General features: G+C 51.4%; 2 protein-coding genes across 9 annotated transcripts in view; one reads left to right on the top strand and one right to left on the bottom strand.

Annotated features, from left to right (window-relative positions):
• Positions 1-1,238, top strand: part of UNC5A (unc-5 netrin receptor A) — a 61,879-nt gene extending 60,641 nt beyond the window's left edge. For all 4 annotated transcript variants that reach the window (XM_045800444.2, XM_045800598.2, XM_045800521.2 and 1 more), the window contains one exon: positions 59-1,238. In XM_045800444.2, the coding sequence (XP_045656400.1) occupies positions 59-224 (166 nt within the window). In that variant the 3' untranslated portion in view covers positions 225-1,238. The remainder of the gene's footprint in view (positions 1-58) is intronic.
• Positions 1,209-17,599, bottom strand: HK3 (hexokinase 3). 5 transcript variants are annotated; one of them, XM_045800206.2, is made up of 19 exons: positions 17,375-17,594; positions 14,173-14,294; positions 11,173-11,335; positions 10,813-10,967; positions 10,607-10,726; positions 10,421-10,516; positions 9,430-9,529; positions 9,165-9,348; positions 8,556-8,711; positions 8,171-8,422; positions 7,504-7,799; positions 7,271-7,410; positions 7,072-7,191; positions 4,344-4,439; positions 4,059-4,158; positions 2,269-2,452; positions 2,022-2,177; positions 1,619-1,852; positions 1,209-1,530 (listed from the first exon to the last, which is right to left on the bottom strand). In XM_045800206.2, exons 1-19 carry the CDS (start codon positions 17,436-17,438, stop codon positions 1,386-1,388), a joined length of 2,883 nt encoding a protein of 960 aa, XP_045656162.2. In that variant the 5' UTR covers positions 17,439-17,594; the 3' UTR covers positions 1,209-1,385. The 5 variants fall into 5 exon arrangements, with proteins under 5 accessions (XP_045656162.2, XP_045656240.2, XP_045655994.2 ...); XM_045800284.2 differs by having other exon boundaries at positions 8,171-8,404; positions 17,375-17,593; XM_045800038.2 differs by having other exon boundaries at positions 10,421-10,726; positions 17,375-17,595.
• Positions 17,600-22,725: the final 5,126 nt, after the last annotated feature.

Below are 22,725 nucleotides of genomic sequence, written 5' to 3'. Positions count from 1 at the left end.
GGTGCAGCCAGGGATGAGGCAGGGCTGCTGACTGGCTCCTGTCCCCTCCGTTCCACAGCCATCTCAGCTTCTTTGCCTCCAAGCCCAGCCCCACAGCCATGATCCTCAACCTGTGGGAGGCGCGGCACTTCCCCAATGGCAACCTCAGCCAGCTGGCTGCAGCCGTAGCCGGACTGGGCCAGCCCGACGCTGGCCTCTTCACGGTGTCAGAGGCGGAGTGCTGAGGCCGGGCAGGCCTACAATGCCTACACTCTCACCAGCTTTGGCACCCGCCAGGGACGGGCAGAAGCCAGATGGGGCCCTTTCCCCATACTCAGGGGAAGCTGTGTGGACAGGCCCCCTCCTGGCAGACACTGTCCCTTAACACCGGCCCTTCAGACCCTGCCCACACTTCCGCCCCTCTAAGGCCTGCTTGGCCAGGCTGGCACTGCCACCTGCTCTGACCCTGCCCCAGCCTGTGGGGCCCCGGGTGGACAGTGCCTAGAGCCCAAGCCAGGCCCAGCCCATCTGTGTGTATGTATGTGCGTGTGATGCTACCTCTCCTCCTGCCCCGGCCAGGAGCCTGCATACACACGGGCATGCACGCACACGCTGGGCTTGGGACATGGCCCCCAGAGCCCCTGCCTGAGCTGGACCTTATGCAAACATTTCTGTGCCTGCCAGGTAGGGGCACATCTGAGGGGCCTGGCTCCAAGCCTGTGAGACCGAGGGCCACAGCTGGACAAGGGGAGGCCCCTGGATTCAGGCACACGACCACCACACGGGCACGTGCCCATGCATGTCTCGTGTGCTCATCTCACATGCTCCCCCCCACTGACTACACACACACATCTCATGCTGTACACCCAGAGGCCACTCACGTCTCTCACACCAGTGTCAGTCCACATCTGCCTCTCACATGCTGCCCTTCTCCCACCCACCCAGGGACACCCAGTGGCTCCTGCCTGGTCCTCTCCCTGCCCCCAGCCTGGAGGAGCCCTGCCCAACAGGGCATGTGAATATGCAATGGGAGTCCCGGGCTGGACAATGGCAAGTGTGCGTGCCGTGGTGTGCCCGTTCCTGGGGCTGGCCGGTTCCCCGATGTGGGGCCTGTTGTGTGAAGCTCGTGCCCTGACTCTGTCTTAAGTGCATTCGCGCACTTACACTTGGCCTTATGTACACAGCCTTGCCCGGCCGCCAGGGCGCGTAGGGATTTTAGCGGACGTGAATGTAAATAAATTATATATATATATTGCTAACCCGAGTGCTACTTCTCTCTGGGAAAGCCAGAGGTCAAGGCTAGCGGCTGCAGAAGAGCCACACGTGGGCTATTCTGGGAGTCCTGGGTGGCTGGGGACAGTGGAACCTGGGCCCTGGTCCAGCAAGAGTAGTTTCTGAAGACTTTCTCAAACACGGGCCATCTGGGCAAGACGGCAGGCAACTGCAGTGACCAGGGCTGCACCTTTGCCGGACCCATCTTCCGACTGCAGGAAGGTGACCTCACAGCGAGGGGCCAGCTCCCTCACCGTGGCTGCCACCAGGCCGGAGAAGCTGTGGGACGTGGGGGGCTGAGGTGAGCCCAGGCCAGCCAGATCCCACCGGGGCATTCCTCCCTGCCCATCCCAGAACCCAGACTCACTGGGGGTGCAGCTTGTAGAGGGTCCCATCCACCCCTACGGACACAGTCAGCTCTTCCAGGCCCCGGTTCTCACGGATCTTCTCCACCACAGCAGCCACACCCGCCCCACAGAGCTGGGCAGCCCGCTGGGACACAGCCTGGCACACCTCCAGGACCATCAGGGCATCATCTGAGGTCAGGGGCAGCCCCAGATCCTCCAGGATGGCTCGGACCTGCCTCAGAGCCAGGCTGTCACTGGGGACAGGAAGGAATAGAGCACAGAGGGCCAAGGTCCTGCATTAGCTTTCCCACCTCCTGAGTTCTCCATACTCTGGAATAGACCTCCCACCAGCCAGCATTTTACCCGAAGTGGATAGATAGATTCTTCTGGGAGATGGAAGGAGGCAATACAGGCCTTAGGCACCTTTCAATCTCAGAGAGAAACTTGGTCTTGAAGATGTCCCTGGTCTGAAGGCGCTGGGTCTGCTGGCCCCGGAAGAGAACTCCAAGGCTGGTCAAACGCAAGAGAATGTGGCGGACGATCTCCCCTAGGTACATGCCACTGATCATCTTCTCAAAGCTGCATGAAAGCACAAAGGTCAGGAGACCCTACTGGCTACCATAACCAGTGCCAGCCACCACCCGCTACCCCTGCCCAGCCCCACGCATACCTCTGCTTGCCAGGGTTGATGGATGCCTGGTCCACATTTGCATCAAAGCAGGTTCTAAGCAAGTCCAAAGAGCCATCATCCCCAAAGGCACCCCATTCCATATTGATGCACATGTGGCCTGAGTCCCCAGCCACAGCTGCCACATTCCGAAGCTCCTCCATGTAGCAGGCATTGGTGCCAGTTCCTGCAGAGAGGCCAGACAGGGTAGAAGTCAGTTACTGACATAGATAAGACCCTCTGTGCCCTTCCCAAACTGAGATGGCAAAATTTGGGCTCCGTTCTTACCTCTCCATTTCCCCACACTCACAACCTGTCCTATGTCCTGGTCTGCCTTCCTTTCGGACATTCCTTCTGCAGACCCTGGCAGCATCAGCCCCTCTGGGCCTCCACTGACTTCCCTACGAGCACCAGCATCCGTGGATCTTCCATACTATGCCAGGGCACCCCTGATAGGTTTGTGAAAGCTCCCCCACTGTCCTCAGTTGAGAGGCCCAAGCTCCCTTGACTAGCTTTCCAGAGCTTTAGTCTAAACTAGCAGGTTCTGGGTCAGGAGCTGGGGACATAGACAGGAATCAGACATGAGGAGCCCCACAGTGGCCAGGGGGTGGGCAATAAGCCGCTAACTCTGATATTGCCTGTATGCACCCAAATAGAAGTGCAAAGAAGAGCATCATGGGAGCCTTGAGCACAGCTGAGTCTTCCCGCCTAGAGGTTCAGGAAAAGCTACAGAGAGGAAACGATGTTTGGATTTGACTTTGAAGCCAAGAAGCACAGAAAGGAAAGGCATTCTAGGCAGAAGGCACATTCTGGGTAAAGATATCCCCTTCCTCTCACCAACACATGGTCAGCTCTAGGCAAGTGGTCTCCTTGTCAGCCCCACCTGGATTTCCTCTGACCAGTTTATTCATAAAGCAATCTAGGCATACCTCACCTGAGCACCTCCCCACTCTAGGCTCTATGTTCAAGAAGCTCCCAGTTTCAAAAAGGTGGCTACCACATACCTCCTGCCCTAGGAGACTGATGCCCAGAGAGCTGTGGGAGCCCTCCTCCCTGACCTAGACCCTCTTTTCAAGTCCCGTTTGTGTTAGGACCACTTCCTTTCTGCTCCTGGCCTTGTCACCCTGTTGTGCACAGTCAGGTTCAGCTCTCTCTGACTGCTACATCTGTCCTGGGCTTAATCCCCGCTAAATGCTGGGTTTTGAGAAGATAGGTATCTCCCCCATCTTTATGTATAGTCTTTCTGTCTCTTCATCCAGCCCCTATCTGGCCAGAGGAGAAATGCTTAATAAAGACAGGATCTTGGGCTACCTGAAGGACACTCACAGCTCATTCTGTGTCCTCCACCCCCAGCCTCTACCCAGTTCCAAGCATTGAGTGTGTACCATGGGCCAGGCACTGTTCCCTCTCCTCTCACCCTCACGATCCTTGAGATAGGTGTTACTATTATCTCTATCATAGAAGGAAACCGAGGCTCTGGTGATTTGGCCAAGGTCCTACAGATGGAAGTGGCAGAGCTAGTATTTCCACCCAAATCTGTATGACTCCAAAGCTCATATTCATTTAACAGAAGGGCAAACTGAGGCTCAGAAAGCTTAAATGACTATGAATCAGTAGCTGAGCTGAGCCAAGTTCAGACACCCAGCCTAAATGAGTGTTGCAGGGCCTAGCTGAGTCAGGCAGGAATGATGCCACATCCCCAAGGCCAGAGGAACGTCCAACCTGAGGAATCAACAGGAGGCAATGAATTAACATCAGGCAGTAGGAGCACAAAAGAGCAGGGCCCTCCTCACCAACGATGAGGCCGACCTCGCAACGGGGATCCTCATAGCCACAGGACATCATGGTCCCCACCGTGTCATTGACAATGGCAACCACATTCAGCTCTACTGCCTGCACACAAAAGGATGCTGCTAGTTGCTGGGCAACACAGTTGTCATGGCAACCAGCGCTGGACCCAGAGGTCTCTACTGCAGAGAGCCACCCACTCGACCCCCCCAGGTCAAGAAGCAGGAGACCCTTTGCTCCCTTCAAGTCCTGCCACAGCCCCAAAGCACCCCTGGAGGCAGACCCCTCACCTGTCTTCGCCCGATGGCTTCCCGCAGCAGACACACAACATCTTGGCCCTCACAGTCTGATGCACTGAAACCTTTTGTCCAGTTTAGGAGGATGCCCTGGGGTGGGACAAAGGTGGGACAGGAAGGTGAAGGCCCTTGGAATCTCACTCTCCCTCCCCAAAGTCTGTATCCCATCAGAAGCATATGATATCCCCCCTCACCAAGCAGGATTCCATGCCCACTCTGCCACATGGCTGAGGGCCTTGCCCTCTGCCCCCACCTAACTCCCCAGGAGGCTTCCAATGTAAAGAAACCTATTAATAACTATCGGACCTGTGTCTTCTATTATTAGTGCCAGAATGCTCAGATGGTCTGAAAGTCTGGACGTTTTAAGACGGCTGCCCAGAAGGAATGGCCCTTCATAATTGGGTTAGGAATGAACAGAGCAGGTAAAATAGTGCTATGTATGAGAAGGGGGAGGACAGAGAAGGCTCAGAGGTCCAAATGACAGAAAATTCTGCTCTTTTAGAAAGAACTGATAAGAGTTACTTGAGAATAAGGAAACTGAGGAATTAGGGACGGAGCCGTATCGATAGGAGATTCACTTGTGTTCCAGAAATGAGTGAAGGACAAAAGGGAAAGCCAGAACCCAGAACACCTAGGCAGGATGGGAGGAGACAAGACAGATGGGCCTTTATTGGGAGAAACTGGCCTTAAATTGTGAACTTAGTGATGGGCTACACAGTCTAGGACTATTCTTTCCTAAGTGTGCTTCCTCTGAGGGAGCGGGCAGGGGGAATTATTCTCCTGCTGTTAGAAGATCACAGCTCTGCCCAAAGCAGGAGATGTAGAGCAGGCATGAAAAGCTTTCCGGGGGTGCCCTGGGGCTCAGTCAGTTGAGTGTCTAACTCTTGATTTCGGCTCAGGTCATGATCTCAGGGTGGTGGGATAGAGCCCTGCGTCTGGGCTCCATGCTCAGCAGGGAGTCTGCTCAAGATTCTCTCTCTCCCTGCCCCTCTGCCCCTCCCCCACCTGCACCCTCGCTAAACTAAGTAAACCTTAAAAAAAAAAAAGAAAGAAAGGAAATCTTTGGGGCAGAAGATTTTAGAGATATGAACTGACGCTTCCCCCAACAATATTTCCTTTTATCCCTTTCCCTATGTAACCACAGCCAGAGTGCTCAATGCTCATTGTCTCAAACACAGAAACCAGAAACCAGAGAGTGAGAGGGCAAATGAGAAGGAGGGCTAATGTGGGGGAACCCAGATTACAAGTAGCAGCAATACTTCTCTGCTCCCAGACAAAAGAAAGACCCCTGGTCTGGGGAAGGGGAGCTGGGGGGCCCTCAGAGCCAGGTTTTGGACTTTCCTGAGTAGGGTGTCCTATGCTTCTACCTGGGCCATGCCCCTGTGGGAAGGGAGGACACAGAAGAGATTTGAGTGATCTGATAGCAGAGTAGGTCTCTGTCCTCCTTCCCCATGGAGGGGAAGGTGAGTTGTCAAGGGAGGTGTCAAGAGAGGAAGTGGCAGAGTCCATACAGCTGGGGCCTGAACATCTCCTGAGGTCCCAGAGTGTCTGCCCACACACAGCAAAGGATGCTATGCAGCTGAAAGGGGCCCCTATCTGGGGATAAAGGTCCCCAAATTGATTATCATTAAGTTATCACCCCCCCCCCCAAAAGAATGTGGGCTCAACACAGAAATTAAGTTCAGTTCTAGAAAATGAATAGGGCCGTGTTTCTTCTTGCGCACCTGATTTTGCATACTGAGTCCCACCTGCTTCTCACACCTTACAAGGAATAATCAAATGGTACCAGCATGCTTAGTCTAGAGCGGAGCAGATCAGCAGAGAGACACTGCTGAATGCTTGATTCCAAAGGGCCACTGTGTAAAAGAAAGCCAAGTACAGAAGCATGTGTCTGAGAGAGGTCAGGGCTGGAGCACAGCTGAACACTGCACAAAGGCTGGGTGGGGTAGAGTAGGCAGAGCTTTTCAGGAAGAACATAGTGGGCAATTTCAGGGGCAGCAAGTTCTTCCTCACAGGAGGCTTTTTGGCAGAAGCTGGGGGTGTTGACGAGGAGACTCCTGGGAGCTTGGACCAGAGTATGGGAGGAGCTGTCTCCAGGACAGGCGTCAGGGGTGTGCACTCAGAAGCCGAGCATTCTTGCTGAAGGCCATGCAGAGGTGTAGGCTTAGTGCTGCTATGTCTAGATCCGTGCCTGCGGCTCTGCCCTTCCGGTCAGCCACCCAACACCAAGCCAGGCAGGAGAGGGACACAGCAAGTTTGGGAAGGGGAGGTAGGGCAAAGAAGCCGCGCAACCGAGCCCTTTCGAGAACTAGGAACGAGTGCTGTTCCCCTCAGTTCTCCTAGATCAGTACACCAGGGCTGTGGGCTACAGTCAATGTGTTCCTTCATCAGCCCTGAGCTGGGCCTATACTGCTCCCAAGTGCCCACACCTAACCTGGCTCCACTTTCCTGCCCATTAGCAGTCCCCAGGGGTATCCATAATCTTTTCCATCCCAGGCCTCTTTACAGCCCTGGTTTCCAGGCCATTTTACCACACCCCCTCCACCTGCACCCACCATGTCCAGTGAAACCGAGGCTAGGTGTTGGCTCAGCCCAGCCGTGCTTCTGCCCTCCCCCATCCAGCCCAGGATACTTGAAGCCCTCTCCCCAGCCTTCTGCCCATTCCATGAAGGGTATGAGGGTGGAAAACCCTTGGGGATGGTTTCTCCTGGCCCTCCCTCACCTGGTCGAGGCCGAGCTGCCTGCATGGGAAGGAGAAGGTGAAACCCAGCGGAAGGCTCTGCCCACTCAGGCCCTGCTTCTGCTGGAAGTCCACAATGCAGTCCACGATGCGGTCGAAGAGCTGAGGTGGAGGGCAAGTCAGGGGGTGGCCCAGCCCTGGTCCTTCCCTGCCCCTGACATCAGGTCCAAGCTCTGGCTACCTGCTGTCCAGAGCCCTGGGCCACATCCTCCGGGATGGAGTAGACCTGGCTGGTGATCTTCACACCTCCTGCTGTCACGCGCACCAAGAGCACCCGGAAGTTGGTGCCCCCCAGGTCCAGGGCCAGGAAGTCCCCACGCTCTGTGGGACAGAGGTCCTCAGTGTCAGGACAAAGCACATTCTGTGACTTCCAGGAACCCACACCCCAGCCCCACACTCAGGCCAGGTCCTCACCAGTGCCATCAGGCGTGGCCCGGACATAAGTGGGCAGCATGCGGAGGGATGAGGCCTCCCCTCGGAGCCCCTTGACCATTGCCTCCCGCATCTGTGCCTGCACTGCTGCCAGCTGATTATGGTTCAACCGGAAAGGTGCCAAGGTCTCTTCCAGCAGGCGCCGGTGAGCAGCCAGACGGGCAGCCACAGCAGTCACCATTGCCACGCCCCGGCCACCCCCATCCACAGAGGGAATGAAGGAGACATCACATTGGGGGGCCAGGAGCATCACAGTCTTCTGCAGGACGCTGAGGAAACTACACAGACACAAAGCAGGCATACCTGGCTTGACACCTGACCCTGAGCCCCAGGGCTTGCTGAAGTCCTGGGCCCCATCACTTCAGATCCCTTCAGTTCTAAATCCAGCTCTACATCAACCTTATGCCCAGTGTCTCCAGTGCTCCCAGTGCCCCCAGAGTTCCCCTCCCTTGCACACCCAAAGGGAAGCATCTTTTCTCTCTTCCGACTTCTTCTGGCCTCCCTTAGTCCCCATCTGACCTTACTCTGCTCAGGTGCCACTCATACCCACTGCCTCACACACATGGTGCCTGAGTGCCCTCTGGGTCTTTATGGAAAACACTCATGTTCCTGCTGCTTGCCCACACAGGATTGTGTGTATTTCCAGTACCTGGGGTGTCTCTCAAACACTCGGCCTCCGGTGGCCACAGCAATCTGAAGCATCTGCTGCTCCCGGCTGTGCTGGAGGCGGGAGAGAACAGCAGCCAGGGCGGCGGCACAGAGCCGGGCAGCCCGAGTCAACACGGCTGCACATACGTACTGAACGAGCTCAGCATCCGAGGCCCCCACGCTCAGGCCCAAGTCCTGCAGGAGAGCATGCACACGGGCTGCCCCAGCCAAGGGGCTGGAGGGACACAGGGTACTGCTTTGGGACTCAAGTAGCCCCAAAGCTTCCTGCCCTCCCCCAGCCCCATGGCTACCTGGGGGACAGAGCAACCTCCCCTCTCCCAAGCCAAGAAGCTCCTTGTCTAAGCCCACTGGCTTTCCCTACTTACTCCTCCATCTCAGCCACATGATCCAGGAGGATGCTGCCTCGGCTCAGCAGGGCAGGGGAGGTGCAGCCACCAAAGAGGACGCCTCGCTGGGCCAGGTGAGCCAACACAAGCCTCACCAGCTCACCCAGGTACAAGCCTCCAATCATCTTCTCAAACCTACAGGTAAGAAGGGTGTCTGGACAGAGATTTCCTTAAGCCCTTAGCCCACCTGGCCCCACCTCCAAGGGCCCCAAAAGAAAGATCATTTTCTTTGGGGTCCCCCAGACTGGAGGTTCCAGAAGCAATGGCTTCCCAGGAGATAGATGGATGTTTATCCAGACCCCACTGCCCCCTCTGGCTTAGGTTCAGAGGGGTTCCTGGAGGACAGGGAACATTTTGCTACCCCCAATCCCCAACACCTGTTAGTAATAAGAGAGGGCTATGAGTTGAAAATTATGGGTTCTAGAATCTTGAGCCCTTCCTTCTTTGAGCCAGGCCAGGGCCCCCCAAGATGCCACCTGGAAACCCTATGAGCAAGCAATAGGGAGGGGCCTAAGGGCCTGAGTTCAGGGACAGCAGTGAGAAAGGAAGCAGAAGAGTGATAGGCCCTAGAGCAGAAGGTCAGGCCACCTCTGGGCACCAGGATTCAGGGACTCTCGGTCCAAGGCATGGTCAAAGGTGGTCAGCACTGGTCCCAGGACCCCATCATCACTGAAGGAGCCCCACTCAACGCTGATGCAGACGCGGCCCCGGTCCTCATCCAGCACTGCCACATGCCTTGCCTCCTCCATGTAACATGCATTGGTGCCAGTGTCTGGCAGGGATGAATCCATCAGGACCTGCCCATCAGGTAGCTGTACCCCCCACCCATCACCACAAATGGCCCATGGCTCACCTACAACAAGCCCGATTTCACACGGCCCAACCCCTGGCTCACAGCCCATCATGGTGCCCACTGTGTCATTCACCACGGCAACCACATCGATGCTGTAGGCCTGGACAATGGAGAGGGCAGAGGTCATGGCTGACCTAAGTGGGCAGAGCAGGGAACCTGGGGGATGGGCAAGGCTAAGGCCTTGGCTTTGATGGAAGTGCTCAGAGTCCATGAAACACAATGCGTGTTCATGCCCACACACATACTCTAGGTCCTCCCCCCCCAACCCCTCGTAGAGAATTTTCCTCCCATCCCACACTCCCCCTTGTCTCTTCCACCCCCTACTCAGGCCCTGGGTCTCTCAAAGTCTCCCAACCTCAGTCATTACCTCCAGAACACCAGTGCTCCCCACAGGACCAAGATGATTGTGAGCAAGCGTGGCACCTTGAAGACCGCACTGTAGGTACTTGGCTTCCCAAGCCAGCCCCTCCCAGCCCTGACTTCCACCCACTAGCATCACTGCAGTTAGTCCAGATGGATCCAGACCCACCTTTCTTCCACATCCAAGTGTTTGCATATACCTTTCTCTGAAAACAGACCTTCCACCCCAGCCCCAGCTTATGCACCCGGCAAACTCCTCCTTCAAGCCCCCGCCCAAGTCCTAGTGTGCCCTTCCCAGTGCTACCAGAGTCACTGTAACCACCTTCTTGACAGGGACAATCCTTTGTCAGAATGCTTTTCCACTAGACTGTGAGGTCTTTGAAGACAGGATCAAGTCTTTTCATCTTTGTTTTGCCCTATGGTCCTGAAAATTTATTTGACCCTTCTTAGCCTCAAACTCCTTACCAATGAAATGGGAATGGTAGCAACATTTGCCCCAGGGTTAAACTGGATAAAGGATATAAATAGAAAAGGAAAGCAGGCCCTCCCAGAAGCACAGGCACAGCCTTTGCGTGCTGGCCCCAGGCCCAGCCACACAGGCAGCCCTCCCATTGCCCCTGCTTCCACTCACCCCCTGCCTCTCGATGGCATCTCGCAGCAACTGGACCACATCGTGGCCTTCCACACCACTGCACCTAAAACCTTTGGTCCAGGAAATAAGGGTGCTCTGGGGGCAGAAAAGCTGGGTCACTCCTCCAACAGCCTTCATGGGGTTACAACCCTTCCACCCACTGTCCCCATGCCGACTCTGCCTCACCCTGTCCAGGCCCGTCTGGTGACAAGGGAAGGAGAAGCTGAACCCAAGCTGCAGACCCTGTTTGTCCATGGGGAGTGCATCCAGGAACTCAGACAGACAGTGGGCAGCAAAGTCAAAGAGCTGTGGGACAAGTTGGGGGCTCAGCTCTGTCCACCAGAGCCCCAGCCACCCAGCCAGTTCCCAGAGACTGGGCAATGAGTTCTCACCTGCTGACCAGGACCCAGCATCACCTCTGGGGGGATCACAAACTCCTGGCTCTGGGGCTCCATCCTATGACCCTCAGTGCCCATCAGGGTCACCCACAGAACACGCAGTGAGGCCCCTGTAGCCCCCAGCTCCAGCACTACAAAATCTCCTTGCTCTGGGGCAAACAGGACACAGAAAGGCATGCAGCTGGTGAGACCAAGCCCTCTGCCTCCCAGAAACATCCCCAAGGACTACAAAGTCTCATTAAGGGAGCTTCGAGTTGGGAACCTTAATGGGAAGAGGGATAAAGGACTTCTTCGTCCCCCAGATCAGAATTATCTCCCCAGGCCTGGCCACCCATTTTGGCCTATGCCACCCACCAGTGCCGTGTGGGGTGGACCCCACGTATGTGGGCAGCATCCGGACAGCAGAGGCAGGGGTGGCCTGCCCCCGCAGTGCCTGCTCCATAGAGCCCAGGAGGCTGGCTTGGATCTGCTGCAGCTGTGTCTCCGTCACCTTGAATTGCTGTAGACACTCCAGCACCTGGGGAGAAACAGGCTAATATCTGGGCAGGAGCCCCATTGCCTAGCCAAGTCCTCTGACTCCAACCAGGCCCGCCCTGCCCAGCTTGCTCCCCCCTTTCCCAGTCCAGAACAGCACGTCCCTTAGCTTTCCCAGGGGCTGACTAGAGCCCTGCCTAAGTCCTCTCTGAGCCTCGCTGGTCTCCCCAGCACCTGCCCAGCCCCACTCCTCACCTCTTCACACACCTAGGTTCTCTTGCTGCCCACAGCCCATACTCAGTTCCTGCATTCTCAGAAGGCTCCTTCCTGGAGGGGAGACACACCCACCTCCTCCTCCTGCTCCATTCTCTGGCTGCTCCTTCTCAGATCCCTATGTCCCCTGCCCCTTCCATTTCTTGGAGGCCTCTCCTGTTATAACACTGATTCGCTCTGGCTCCAGTACCCAGAGGTGGGCTGCTCAGTGAGTTGTCATTCATTGAATGAGCAAACAAATGAACAAATGTGGGAATGAATTTCAAGTCAGGTGCTTCCCTCTCCCAATCCACTTAGCTCTGGAGCCTAAGTAAGCTCAGCTCCGGAGAACTTGGAGGCCACACTGTGGAGGAGAGTCCTCCCAGCAGTCGGCCATCCTTTCCACAGACATTGACTGAGCGCCTACTAGGGGCCCAACACTATTCTAAGCACTATATGTTGCATAACCAGGTGAGTTCTGCTCTTGTGGAGCCCAGAGTTCAGCACAGAGGCAGAAAATAAGCAAATAAACATATAATATGGTTCTGGTAGTAACGGTAGCTATTTATTTATTTATTTATTTATTCATTCATTCATTTATTTATTTATTTATTAAATTTATTTATTTATTTAAGGCAGGAATAGAAGTTTGAGAGTGACCAGGGGAGAAAAGGTGTTTTTGGATATTGGTCTGGGAAGTTCTCCCTGAGGAAGTGACCTAAATGAAGGAAGGGAACAAGCCATTTGTAAATCTGGGGAAGAGGATATAGGGATTTTCTTCAGAGTGAGGGGATGGATTTGGGGGAAGGGTGGCCAGGTGTGAATCAGAGTAATGGGAGGGGTAGGCAGTCAGAAAGCAGAGGATGGGACACCCAAGGTTCTTCCCCACCAGTAGCCCATTGTGGGGGAGCTAAGAGGAGCCCCTGTACTCCACCTCTATGTGGAAACCTCCCTCAGATGACCCTCTGGCCTGTCCTTCAAAGAGACGCCAGCAGCCTCCCTGGGTTTGCTGGAGTCCCAACCTGTGACTCTGTTCTCCTGGGCTTAGCCTTTCCCAGGTCCTCACCACCTATTCCACAGGAATTCCATTCCTATGACCCACTGCTCCACACTGGACCCGTATCTGTAAAGTAACCACCCAGGCATCTGAATAAGGAGGCAGGGGGAGCCAGGGAGGAGAGGCTGTTCAGTGAGGGAGATGGGGGTGACTCAGTTCCACCTCTGCTTTAGGAAGAGAATGGAAAACAGATCCCTAAGGAGGCAAATGACCCTAACTGGAGTGCCAGATGTTCAGTTCCATGTTTACATTATAGGAGATGCTTCTAGCAGCCACACACACCAGGAAGGGTTATTCCTAGGTTATGTTACAAATGAGGAGACTGAGGCTCAGAGAGAAACAGTCATCTGCATAACCCAAGCAGCTATTAAGGGACAGAGTGGAATTTGAACCCAGATCTGACTGAAGAGGTGTTTCCACATGAATGTGAAGCCTTATAGAAACAAGCAATTTCACCTGAAAATAACCCAAAACTGATGAAGGTTGCAGTGAAGAAACCCCATAGGATGAGAAAACTTACTGAGTCCTTGCCCTGCCACTTTTCCTGGCTGTGTGGCCCTATTCCAGAGAAAATAATAATATTCAGAAGGCCCCTGAGTCCCCAGTACCAGGGGCCATGTCATTTCTCACTTCTGTGGCCCAGCCATGAGTTGCATACAGAGGAAATGTTGACAGCAGGGTCTGGGGCAGAGACTGAACAAGGGTGAGGTGGGAGCATGAAATGCAGTGAGGGGTGATGCCCCCACAGTTTGGGCAATAAGCCAAGTCCAGCAGATGTCAGAACAAACTGGAAAACTAAAGAAACTGCAGGGAACAATTCAAGAACCTTTTCACAGATGCCTCCTCTGTACAGGTCCTTTATCTCCATTAGCTCACTTAATCCTCCAGGGGGTCAAAGGATTAGACTATTTTCCTCCATTTGACTGATGAGGAAACAGACTAGGAGATAGGAAATGACTTACACAAGTGTTTCCTGCTTGATGGTGTGATATGCAAGGGTTTCTAAATCTTGGTCAAGATGACAGAAAAGAGAAACTCAGTCTGAGCTAACCTGAGGCCTATGGACTATGCTGCAGAATAACCTCCAAGTTGAGTTCAGCACTGAAATCATATCTGTGGGCCTGACTGCAGTGGCCATTTGAAGGGAGGGAGATGTGCAGGGGTAACTAGAGAAATAGGGGAAGGAAGTCCCTTATGAATACAGTCTTCTACCAGAAAACCCCAAGAGGGTCCTTTCTAGACTATTTAGGTCAGGGACAGGACCTGTGTAGCAAGGTGGCAAAAGTAATAACACCTTTGGAACTGAAATACCTCAGCTCAAGCTCCTGTCACGAGTTAAAACTCCAATCATTTTACCTCTCTAAGCCCCCTCTTCCTCAGCTGTAAAATGAGAAGATAATCCCCAACTTGCTGTTGTGTGGAGCCACAAAGGTACTAGATCAGATCTGAAAGGCTTGATAAACTAGAAAGGACTGCATTGCTGTGAGCCCATGGCCCCATGGCATCTTCAACTGATCCTGCTCTTGATAGCCTTGAATAGGCATGAGTCAGAAACCCAGTGCTGAACTTACCAGCTCAGAGCTGTCTGAGGGGCAGGGCAAGCCCTCCTGGGAGCAGCCAGGAGCTCCTTCCCTTTGCTGCAACCCTACTGGCCCAATGGAGTCCATGTGGTTCCACAATGGAGGGTGGCCACCTATAGGAGGAAAGGGACAGCCCGGGTGAACCACATAGTCTATAGGCCCTCAGAGGCTGTGACCCCTAATTTTCGTCCTTCAGAAGGGGACCAGGAAGAAAGCTGTAGGCAGACTCAGAACCTCTGACCATCAATGATCCTTTAGTAATCAAACAGAAGGCCCCTACTTTCCAGAAGCACATATATTAGCAGAGCACTGCAAAGGCTGATTTCTAATCCCAACGCCATTTATTCATTCTGTCACTCATTTACATTTACCAGTTCCTGATGCCTACTGTGCCAGATGTTGAAGTACAAAGCAGACATAGGCCTTGTCCTGAGGGATCTCACAGCCTTACCAACAATCACAGTACGGTTGACGCAGGCAGTAAGAAATGGACCTGCTACTGTGCTTGGGAGTTCAGAGATGTTCTAGAGGTTTGGAACAAAGGGTATGAGGTAACAAGGAGCCAAAGACCCACTGGAGAAGCAGGCAGGCTGGACTATGGATGGCCTTTCTGCCAAGCTAAGGTGTACAAACTTCATCCTGAAGAGAGAAGTGGACAAGGATGAATCTGCACTTCAGAAAGGGGTTCCACTAGTGGCATAACTTCGGGTGAGTCATTTATGACTTCTTTGAGTTTTAGTTTCTTCATGTGGGAGGAGATACCTACTTTCACAAGGTTGTTGTAAGAATTAAATGAAATAAGACTTGAAAAATGCTTTGGGAAATTTAATATGCAACAGAAACATCAGCTCAGGGGTGGGTTTTGGAAGCTATAATGATGCAGAATGGAAAGAGCCCTGTGCTCAGAGTTAAGGACCCAGCTCTCCCCAAAGGAGCTAGCACCAGGTCTCCAATATGGAGGCCTAAGTTTCTTCATCTGCCAAATGGGGACCAACATATGTCAAAGACCTGTGTGGGGCAAATGAAATAATGAGAGCAAAAGAACCTTGTGCAGAGTGTGGCTTCAGATTTATTTAGCTAAATCTGAATTAAGCCTCAATTTCCTCCTCTATAACAGAACAAAAATTCAGTTCTTGTGAGGATTAAAGGAGTTAATGGTTCTGACAGTCCTTTGCATACTGTAAAGAACTGTAGATATGTCTGGTATTTTGCTAATTCAAGCTAGAGGTGGTATTGCTGTTCCAAGAAGTTCCCAAGGGAGCTTCAGTGATTTAGGTGTCTTTCAGGGGTAAAGGAAAAGGGAAATGCAGTAAAGGCCCCAAGATGGGCAGAAGGGATTTGTCCACTGAATCAGTCTACCTCTCTTCCTGTAACAGCAAGACTTCGGGGGAAGATACCTTCCCATCCCTGCAACCCCTCCCCACCTTCCACTCCCATCATGCCCATGAATTTGCCCTCCTCGTGGTCACCTATTTGCTGCTGATTGCCCCATCCCGGTCTTTTCCTCAGTCCCCACCCCTACTGTCTTCTGTCAGGCATGCAAACCATGAGTATTCTCTTCACTGCAAAATTCTTGTCCATTGGCTTCAACAGCCAGTCTTTCCTGGGCCTCCTTCCTGAGTCCCTCATAATCTTCAAAACTCTTTCTCTCCTCTCCCCTTTAACAATGCCCCACCCCACCCCTGTTTCTGATCACAGCCCTCTTCTCCACAGCCCTTTGTATCATCTCCAAGTTTTGATTAAAACCTCTGTGTCAGGGCTCCCAAATCCCCGTCCTGAGCCAAATCCCAAATTCTGATGGTCTGTTAGACATCACTCTCCAGATGCTGGAGAGACTCCTCAAACTCCATGGTTGAAGATACATTCATTTTCTCCTTCACTTTTCCCCATGAAACTCTTCCTGTCCTCCACCTTGGCTGGAGACATCAAGGTTGCTCACTCATACAGCTATTCAGGTGACTGTCTACATTCCTGACCCTCACCTCCTCTATGCAATCAGGTCTCAGGAAGAAAGAGCTAAGAATGGAAAGTGCTCTCCCACGTATCCCCTCTTCCTGGTTCCCACTGCCACTGCCCTAGACTTTCTTCCCATCTGATTATTCCAACAACCTCCAAACTGATACTGTCCACCTCCCTGCACCACCAACTCCCAACACATCACCAGAATGACTGTGCAAAAACAGATTTTATCATGCCATTCCCCAGCCCTATCTCCCCCTAAGAAAGGAGGTAAACCTTCACATTGTGATATCTCCCACTGTGGGGGGAAAAAAGTGTAAAACTCTTTATCATAGAATTGCAGGCCCCAAGCTTCCTCTCTTGCTCCTCCCCCTCATACTCCAGCCACACTGACTACAAGTTTCGCCCTGTCTCTTGCTGTCCAGCCTCGAGTCTGGAACCACTGTGTATTCCTCGAGCCTGGAACCACTGTGTCTGAGTCATCTGCATCTTCAGCCCAGCACAGCATTTGACACAGATAGGTGCTAACACAGCTTTGAAAAATTTGGGGGTGCGGGGTGGGGATGGGGTCCTTATTCAGAGAACTAAGAAATCAGTTTCCAACAAATTTCCTCAAAGTCACATGTACCTAATTTCCAAATCTGTCAAATAGGAATGTTAACTCCCCAAATGTTACAGGTCTATTTCAAGACTAAAATGGGGTGACTGAGGCAATTATAATCTCAGGAAAGGGCCAACCCCTTACACGGAGTAAGCTTTCGCTCTCCTTTTGAGGCCCAGCTAACTCAATCATTCTTTCATTCATTTACTCTCTTATTCATTCACTCTTCTATTGGACATTTATTCAGTATTTCTACATGCCAGAGACTGTGAAGCTTCCTCCAAGAAACCTCAATATTTACACTCCCAGTAAATGTACTCATGTCTGCCTCTTCCAGCTGAGCCTGGTGGGGAGGGACATGTCTCCCACATCACTAGATTCCCAGAACTCAGCCAGGGTCTGCACATGTTTGAGTAACAGTTGGCCTCTCAGCTTAACTCAGATGAATCAGATACATGAGGTGAGTCTTCCTTCTGAAAAGGATCCCAGGGACCCCTGCCAAGGATGGGAGCTATCATTGAGGACCAGCTGGCTTAGTCATTCCAGCCTCTACTCAGCTAGCATGGGCCAAGCTGGAGAGATGAAGGTGAGGGGATGGGGCTGAAGCAAGGAGGAATTAGAGGAGGGTCTTACCCGGGAGAAGAAGCAGTTGGTCACTTTCCTCAGGCTTGAGCTCTTCTCTCTCAATGTGAGGCATCCCACTGACCTGGCTTGCACCCAAAAATGAAACTCATGGGTCACCTGAGTTATAATGTCCCACCCTCTTCCTCGGCCACCACTATCTAGACATCAGTTAGTTCAGGAAGGTGCACTTCCTTCTGAGTCTGCCCTAAGAGAAGCCCAGGGCAGGCAGTGCTATGGTGCAAACTTATGCAAGATGACTGCAGGAAGCTGGAACCCTGAACTAGGTCAAGGACCCTGGGACATCCCCTAATACTGGGAGCTCCGTCCACTTTATAAACACTCAGAGTCTGAGTTTTGACGTGGTGGCTCGCCCCTGGAAAGATGGAGGAATCTAGCATGAAAATATACAATAGACAGTTTTCAAAAATGTACTAACGAGCAAAAGGCAATGTGGAACACAAGAGGAAGAGACTAACTCTGCCCTAGAGTGGGCAGGGCAAGCTGAGGAAGCTCTGCCTTGAAGGAAGAAGAGCAGTATGCTGGCAAAGGTGATCCTTCACAAAGAGAAGAGCGTGTACAAAATCATGGAGCACAAGGCAACTTCATGGTATGGGGGTCAGCTCCAAAGACCTAAAGATACATGTATGTGGGTATATATGATGGGAGAGGTAGCAGCCAGACTGTGGAATCTAGCCTTGAGATGGTAGGCCAAGGAGGGGTAGAGGGGGTATATGTTCATACCTTGGGTCTTCTCTACCAGCAGGGAAGGGGAATCTCAGGCTACGATAGAGTTGTTGGCCACAAAGCTGGTTTACCACAAACTAGTCTTCTTGAATGCATAGAACCTTGGGGCATCACTATGACCACTGCTATGGTCTGAATATCTATATCAGCCCCCCACCAAAAAAAAAAAAAAAATGCTTATGTTGAAAATCTAATGCCCAAGGTGAAGACTTTAGGAGATGGGGCCTTCAAAAAGTGATTAGGTCATAAGGGCAGAGCCCTAATAAATGGGGTCAGTGCCCTCATAAAAGAGACCCCAGAGAGCATCCTTGCCCCTTCTGCCATGAGAGGATATAAGTTGGCAGTCTGCAACCTAAGAAAGGGCCCTCTCCCAACCATGCTGGCACCTTGATCTGAGTCTTCCAGCATCTCACCAGACTGTGAGAAATAAATTTCTGTTGTTTATGAACTATTCAATCTGTGGTATTTTGTTATAGAAGTCTGAACAGACTAAGACACCCACCATGATAGGAGATTAGACATACCACATCAATTTTCATTTCTGGGAAATTGGTGAGCAGATATTTTTAAACTTTGGGCTACCTCATTAGCAGTTAACCCTACCATTATCTACAGACAGAACATGGCCTCCGTATGACACCAGGATGGAGACCAGGGACAGTGGCTCTTGTATTAGTTTTGGCATGACTGGGCCTGGAAACATGCCAGATTATCAGCCCTACTGCCCATTTCACTGGGTACCAATCAGACATACAGGCTCTGAAAGACAGGGAAATCGGGGTTGGAGGTAGGGAGGACAGAGTGGCCATCACCCATAACATCCTGCCTAGCCTGGGGCTCTAGTCTCTCTCTGTTTTGTCTAGTTGGGAAAGAATATGGAACTGAATGTGATTCATGCTGACAGCCAGAGTCCGCAGTCTTCTGGGCTAGGGTAAGGGCATGTCCCTGACAAGTAATGCCAGAGGTTTTTTTAATCCACGTTTCTGGAAGTCCTGTATCTATTTCCGAAGGAGCAGGGGTCCCTAGGCAAAGTGTCAGGGAAGGTCTGTGTCAGAGCCTATGGAGGGTGGAAGTGCCTTGGGCTTAAGGTCTGTGAGCAGCTGTGACAACCCTGGCTGTAGCAGAGGCATAGTAGTGGCCAACAGTTCTCTTCAGATGCCAGATGGCCACTGACCAACAAGAAGGACAAATCCTGACAAGCCTCCCCCGTAGCCCATTAGTACCAATCTCCAGCTGTCCAGAAGGAACTAAGGAATGGGAATTGGTGGTCAGGGAAAGGTGGGTTGCAGCCACGGTTGGGCTAGGAGCCAGGGTCTCCCTACTCTTGAGCTGTTCATAGGCTTGCTTCTCACAGCTGACACTGCCCAGCAGCCAAGCACACAGGCTCTAAGTTCCCCACCCTTCCCTGCACACCCTTTTACTCCAGGTGTGCCTTGCAGATCTTCTACACCCATCAAGCTGCTTCTTGCTATAAGTCTTTGTTCATGCTGATTTATCTGAAATAACCTCCCCCTTTGCCCTCCCTAGCCTTTTCACCTAATTTTTCGTTATCCTCTAGACTTCAGTCACCACCAATGCTGTGGAGCCTTTCCTCTTGGCCTTGACCCCAGCTGAGGGTGGTCTATTGATCCCAGTGTCTTGAATTGGCTTATACCATTGCATTGACAACAGTCTGTTAAAAATCATCTGTTTAGGGGCACCTGGGTGGCTCAGTTGAGCATCTGACTCTTGATCTCAGTTCAGGTCTTGATCTCAGGATTGTGAGTTCAAGCCCCACACTGGGCTCTGTGCTGGATGTGGAGCCTACTTAAAAAAAAAAAAAATAATCTGTTTATGTGTTTGTATTCCCCCATTGTATCATGGGCTCCCAGAGAATGTTTCTTATTCATCTTCAGAGACCCAGGTCCCAGGATCTAGACCTGACATGTAATAGGTATCAGTTAATTTTTGTTAAATTGAAGAGCCACCTCTTCAATAGTCCAGGGCTTTTGAAACTGAAATAACCTCTTCCTGCCTTCCTGGTGCATATGGCTTCAGCAGTCTTTCCACTCCAGATTTATACATTCTTCTATCTTCCCAATGGTACCCCCACCCACTTACTATCTGCCTTCCCCTCAGCCTAATTTCCATCTACTAAATCAACTTAGGGCCAAAGCTTCTCTGCCTCACAGGTGAGAATGAGCCCACCCAAACTTGAAATTTCCATTGAGTTTTGGGACTCAAGTGAGAGGTAGGAGGTAGGGTAGTGAAGTACAGAGAGCGTCAGCTCTAGTGTTAGGTAAACCTGGGTTCAAATCCCATCCCATTTACCAGCTGTATGACTTTAGGCAAATCTCTTCACTTCTCTGGGTCTCAGTTTTCTAAGCATAAAACACGGAGACTAATTTCTCCATAGGATTTGCCTTACTTTGGGTTTCCCCAGAGGCAGACCTAATTTGAGTGCAAATACCTTAACTGGGAAGCGATCCCGGCCAGGGCTAGGATTAGGGTGATGCATGGGAAGTGCCTAGCTACAAAATGCAAAGAGGTCCTCTTACCTTCACCTAAGTGCCAACTCTGCCTTTACATGAACCCAAGAGTGAGGGCCCCTCACCCTAGTCTCTGATCTAGAAAGCACTGACAGGGGAGCTGGAAGTGAGGTAGGAAGAAAAGAAAAACAATAGAACGTATATAATTAAGTTGCTGCTGGGAGCTACTGAGGTTCAATCCCACAAAGGAACTCTGAGAACTCTGGTGGAGAATGCATCCACCTAAGAGGTAAGGAGGCTCAAGATTTATCCCCCAACTTCTATTTTTCACTGACTGAGGACTGCCTCAGGGGCCTAAGTCCTGGCCTTCCCAGCCTATGCCACACACAAATCTAGAGATGTGCTAAGGCAGAGAGCTGCAAGTTCTTGCAACAGGACATTGTGGGTATGTAATAGAATGGTGAGTGCCCAGGGGAAATGGGCAAGGCACAGCCTCTGCTAGAAGAGGGCTGTTGTAAGGATGAAAGGAAATTACACAACCACAATGCCTGACACAGAGAACTCCTCTTCTCTTTCCCAATTTATGGTAATAGTTTGTGAAGTTCATGGAGATTTCCAGCTCTCCAAGAGTTGGTAACACCAGCAGAACATCTGCTTCCCATCTTTCAGAAGAAGCAAAAACAAAACACAACACAACAAAACAACCCAAAATGTAAGGGTCCTAGGTGAGCTCTCAATGTCCAGGGACCCAAACTTGTAGAAGGCTGGTAATTGATGAAGCTAACATAGTCAAGGGCTAACTCCTCTAAGAACTGTTTCCTCTTGCATCTGCACCCCATCTCTCTCTGGCTTTGTTCTCTCTCACCCAAACACTACCTATGACATACAAAACTAGCATCACATTAATAACTGATGCCACTTACTCATCACCTTCTTCATACGACAGATACTGTGCCTTTATATCCATTATCTTAGTCCTTAGAACCCCGTAAGTATGATTCCCCCATTTTATGGACAAGGAAACTAAGTCTCATGGGGGTTAACCTGTATCAGAAGCAGGGGTTCAGACTCAGGTTCATGTGATATGATGCTCTTTCCACTGACTTTCTGTCTCTTCATTGTCTCACTAATGCCTCTCCCACAGGACCACTGGCACACGGAGAATAAACAAGCAGCCTTTATCAAACCCATGTTCTAGGGAGACTGCCCAGTTTTAAGCTAAAAAAAACACACTTTCTAGAATCAGCCTTCACCCTTTCTTCTCTTCAGGCAAAGAGATAAACATACTATCCCGTTTGTAATGTTTTACCTCCAATAAATTGCCATTTAATGAGAGAGACTAGTGAAAATTAAGTTGATGGGACAGAACTAATAAATTACTTTTCGTTAGAAGGAAAACACGAAAATAATACGAGAGTCAAAAGAAACCATTTTTTTTAGGACTGAATATGAGAGGCACTGTGGTCTCACTGCATGGACCAAAAGTGGCTTTATTTATTCCCCTGAGCCTTTGTTTCCTCGCCTGAAAATTAGGGAGGATACCACCTGCCTCACAGGGTTGCTGTGAGAATTAAATGAAGGTACATACATTACCTAAACCATAGTAGTTCCTCAAAAAAATAACACCTATTATTTATGTGATGCTGGCCACAATGTCAGTGCCATCCAACACCAAAACATGGAAGAAATCATGAGCCTGTCATCCTGCCTTCTTTTAACTCAAAGAGCTTGTGTGCAACGGCACAGGCAAAAAAGTATCTTAAAGGCCTATACGGTGCCTTCCATCCCAGCTATCTCGGAACCTCCCCACTCAGTCTAACACATACCTCATTTTCATCTTAAAATCAAGAAAAAGGTAACTTTGAATTTGATGAATCAGAATTAGCAGACTCTGAGTGATGTCCCTATTTATCCTGTCCCAGGATCCTTTCCTGGTCAGCAGCCACCTCCCACAGTCTTTTATTACATCTTCAAATCAGCTTGAGCCAAAGCTAGCTTTCTTAATGTCCTTGTTTGGTCATCTTCCTCAGGTAGTTGCTTCTGTCATTCAACATCCTCTCATCTTTGAAGTCTGCAAGTACACTGCAGACAGACCACATCTTGTTCCGCACTGAAAGCTCCTGGGCAATGTGGTCAAGAATGTGCACT

The sequence above is a fragment of the Ursus americanus genome, chromosome 15, assembly GCF_024610735.1.
Source record: "Ursus americanus isolate L20-20 chromosome 15, mUrsAme1.1.p, whole genome shotgun sequence".
NCBI lineage: Eukaryota > Metazoa > Chordata > Mammalia > Carnivora > Ursidae > Ursus > Ursus americanus.
The sequence above is the reverse complement of the archived record's forward strand: the minus strand, read 5'-3'. Positions and strand labels throughout refer to the sequence as shown.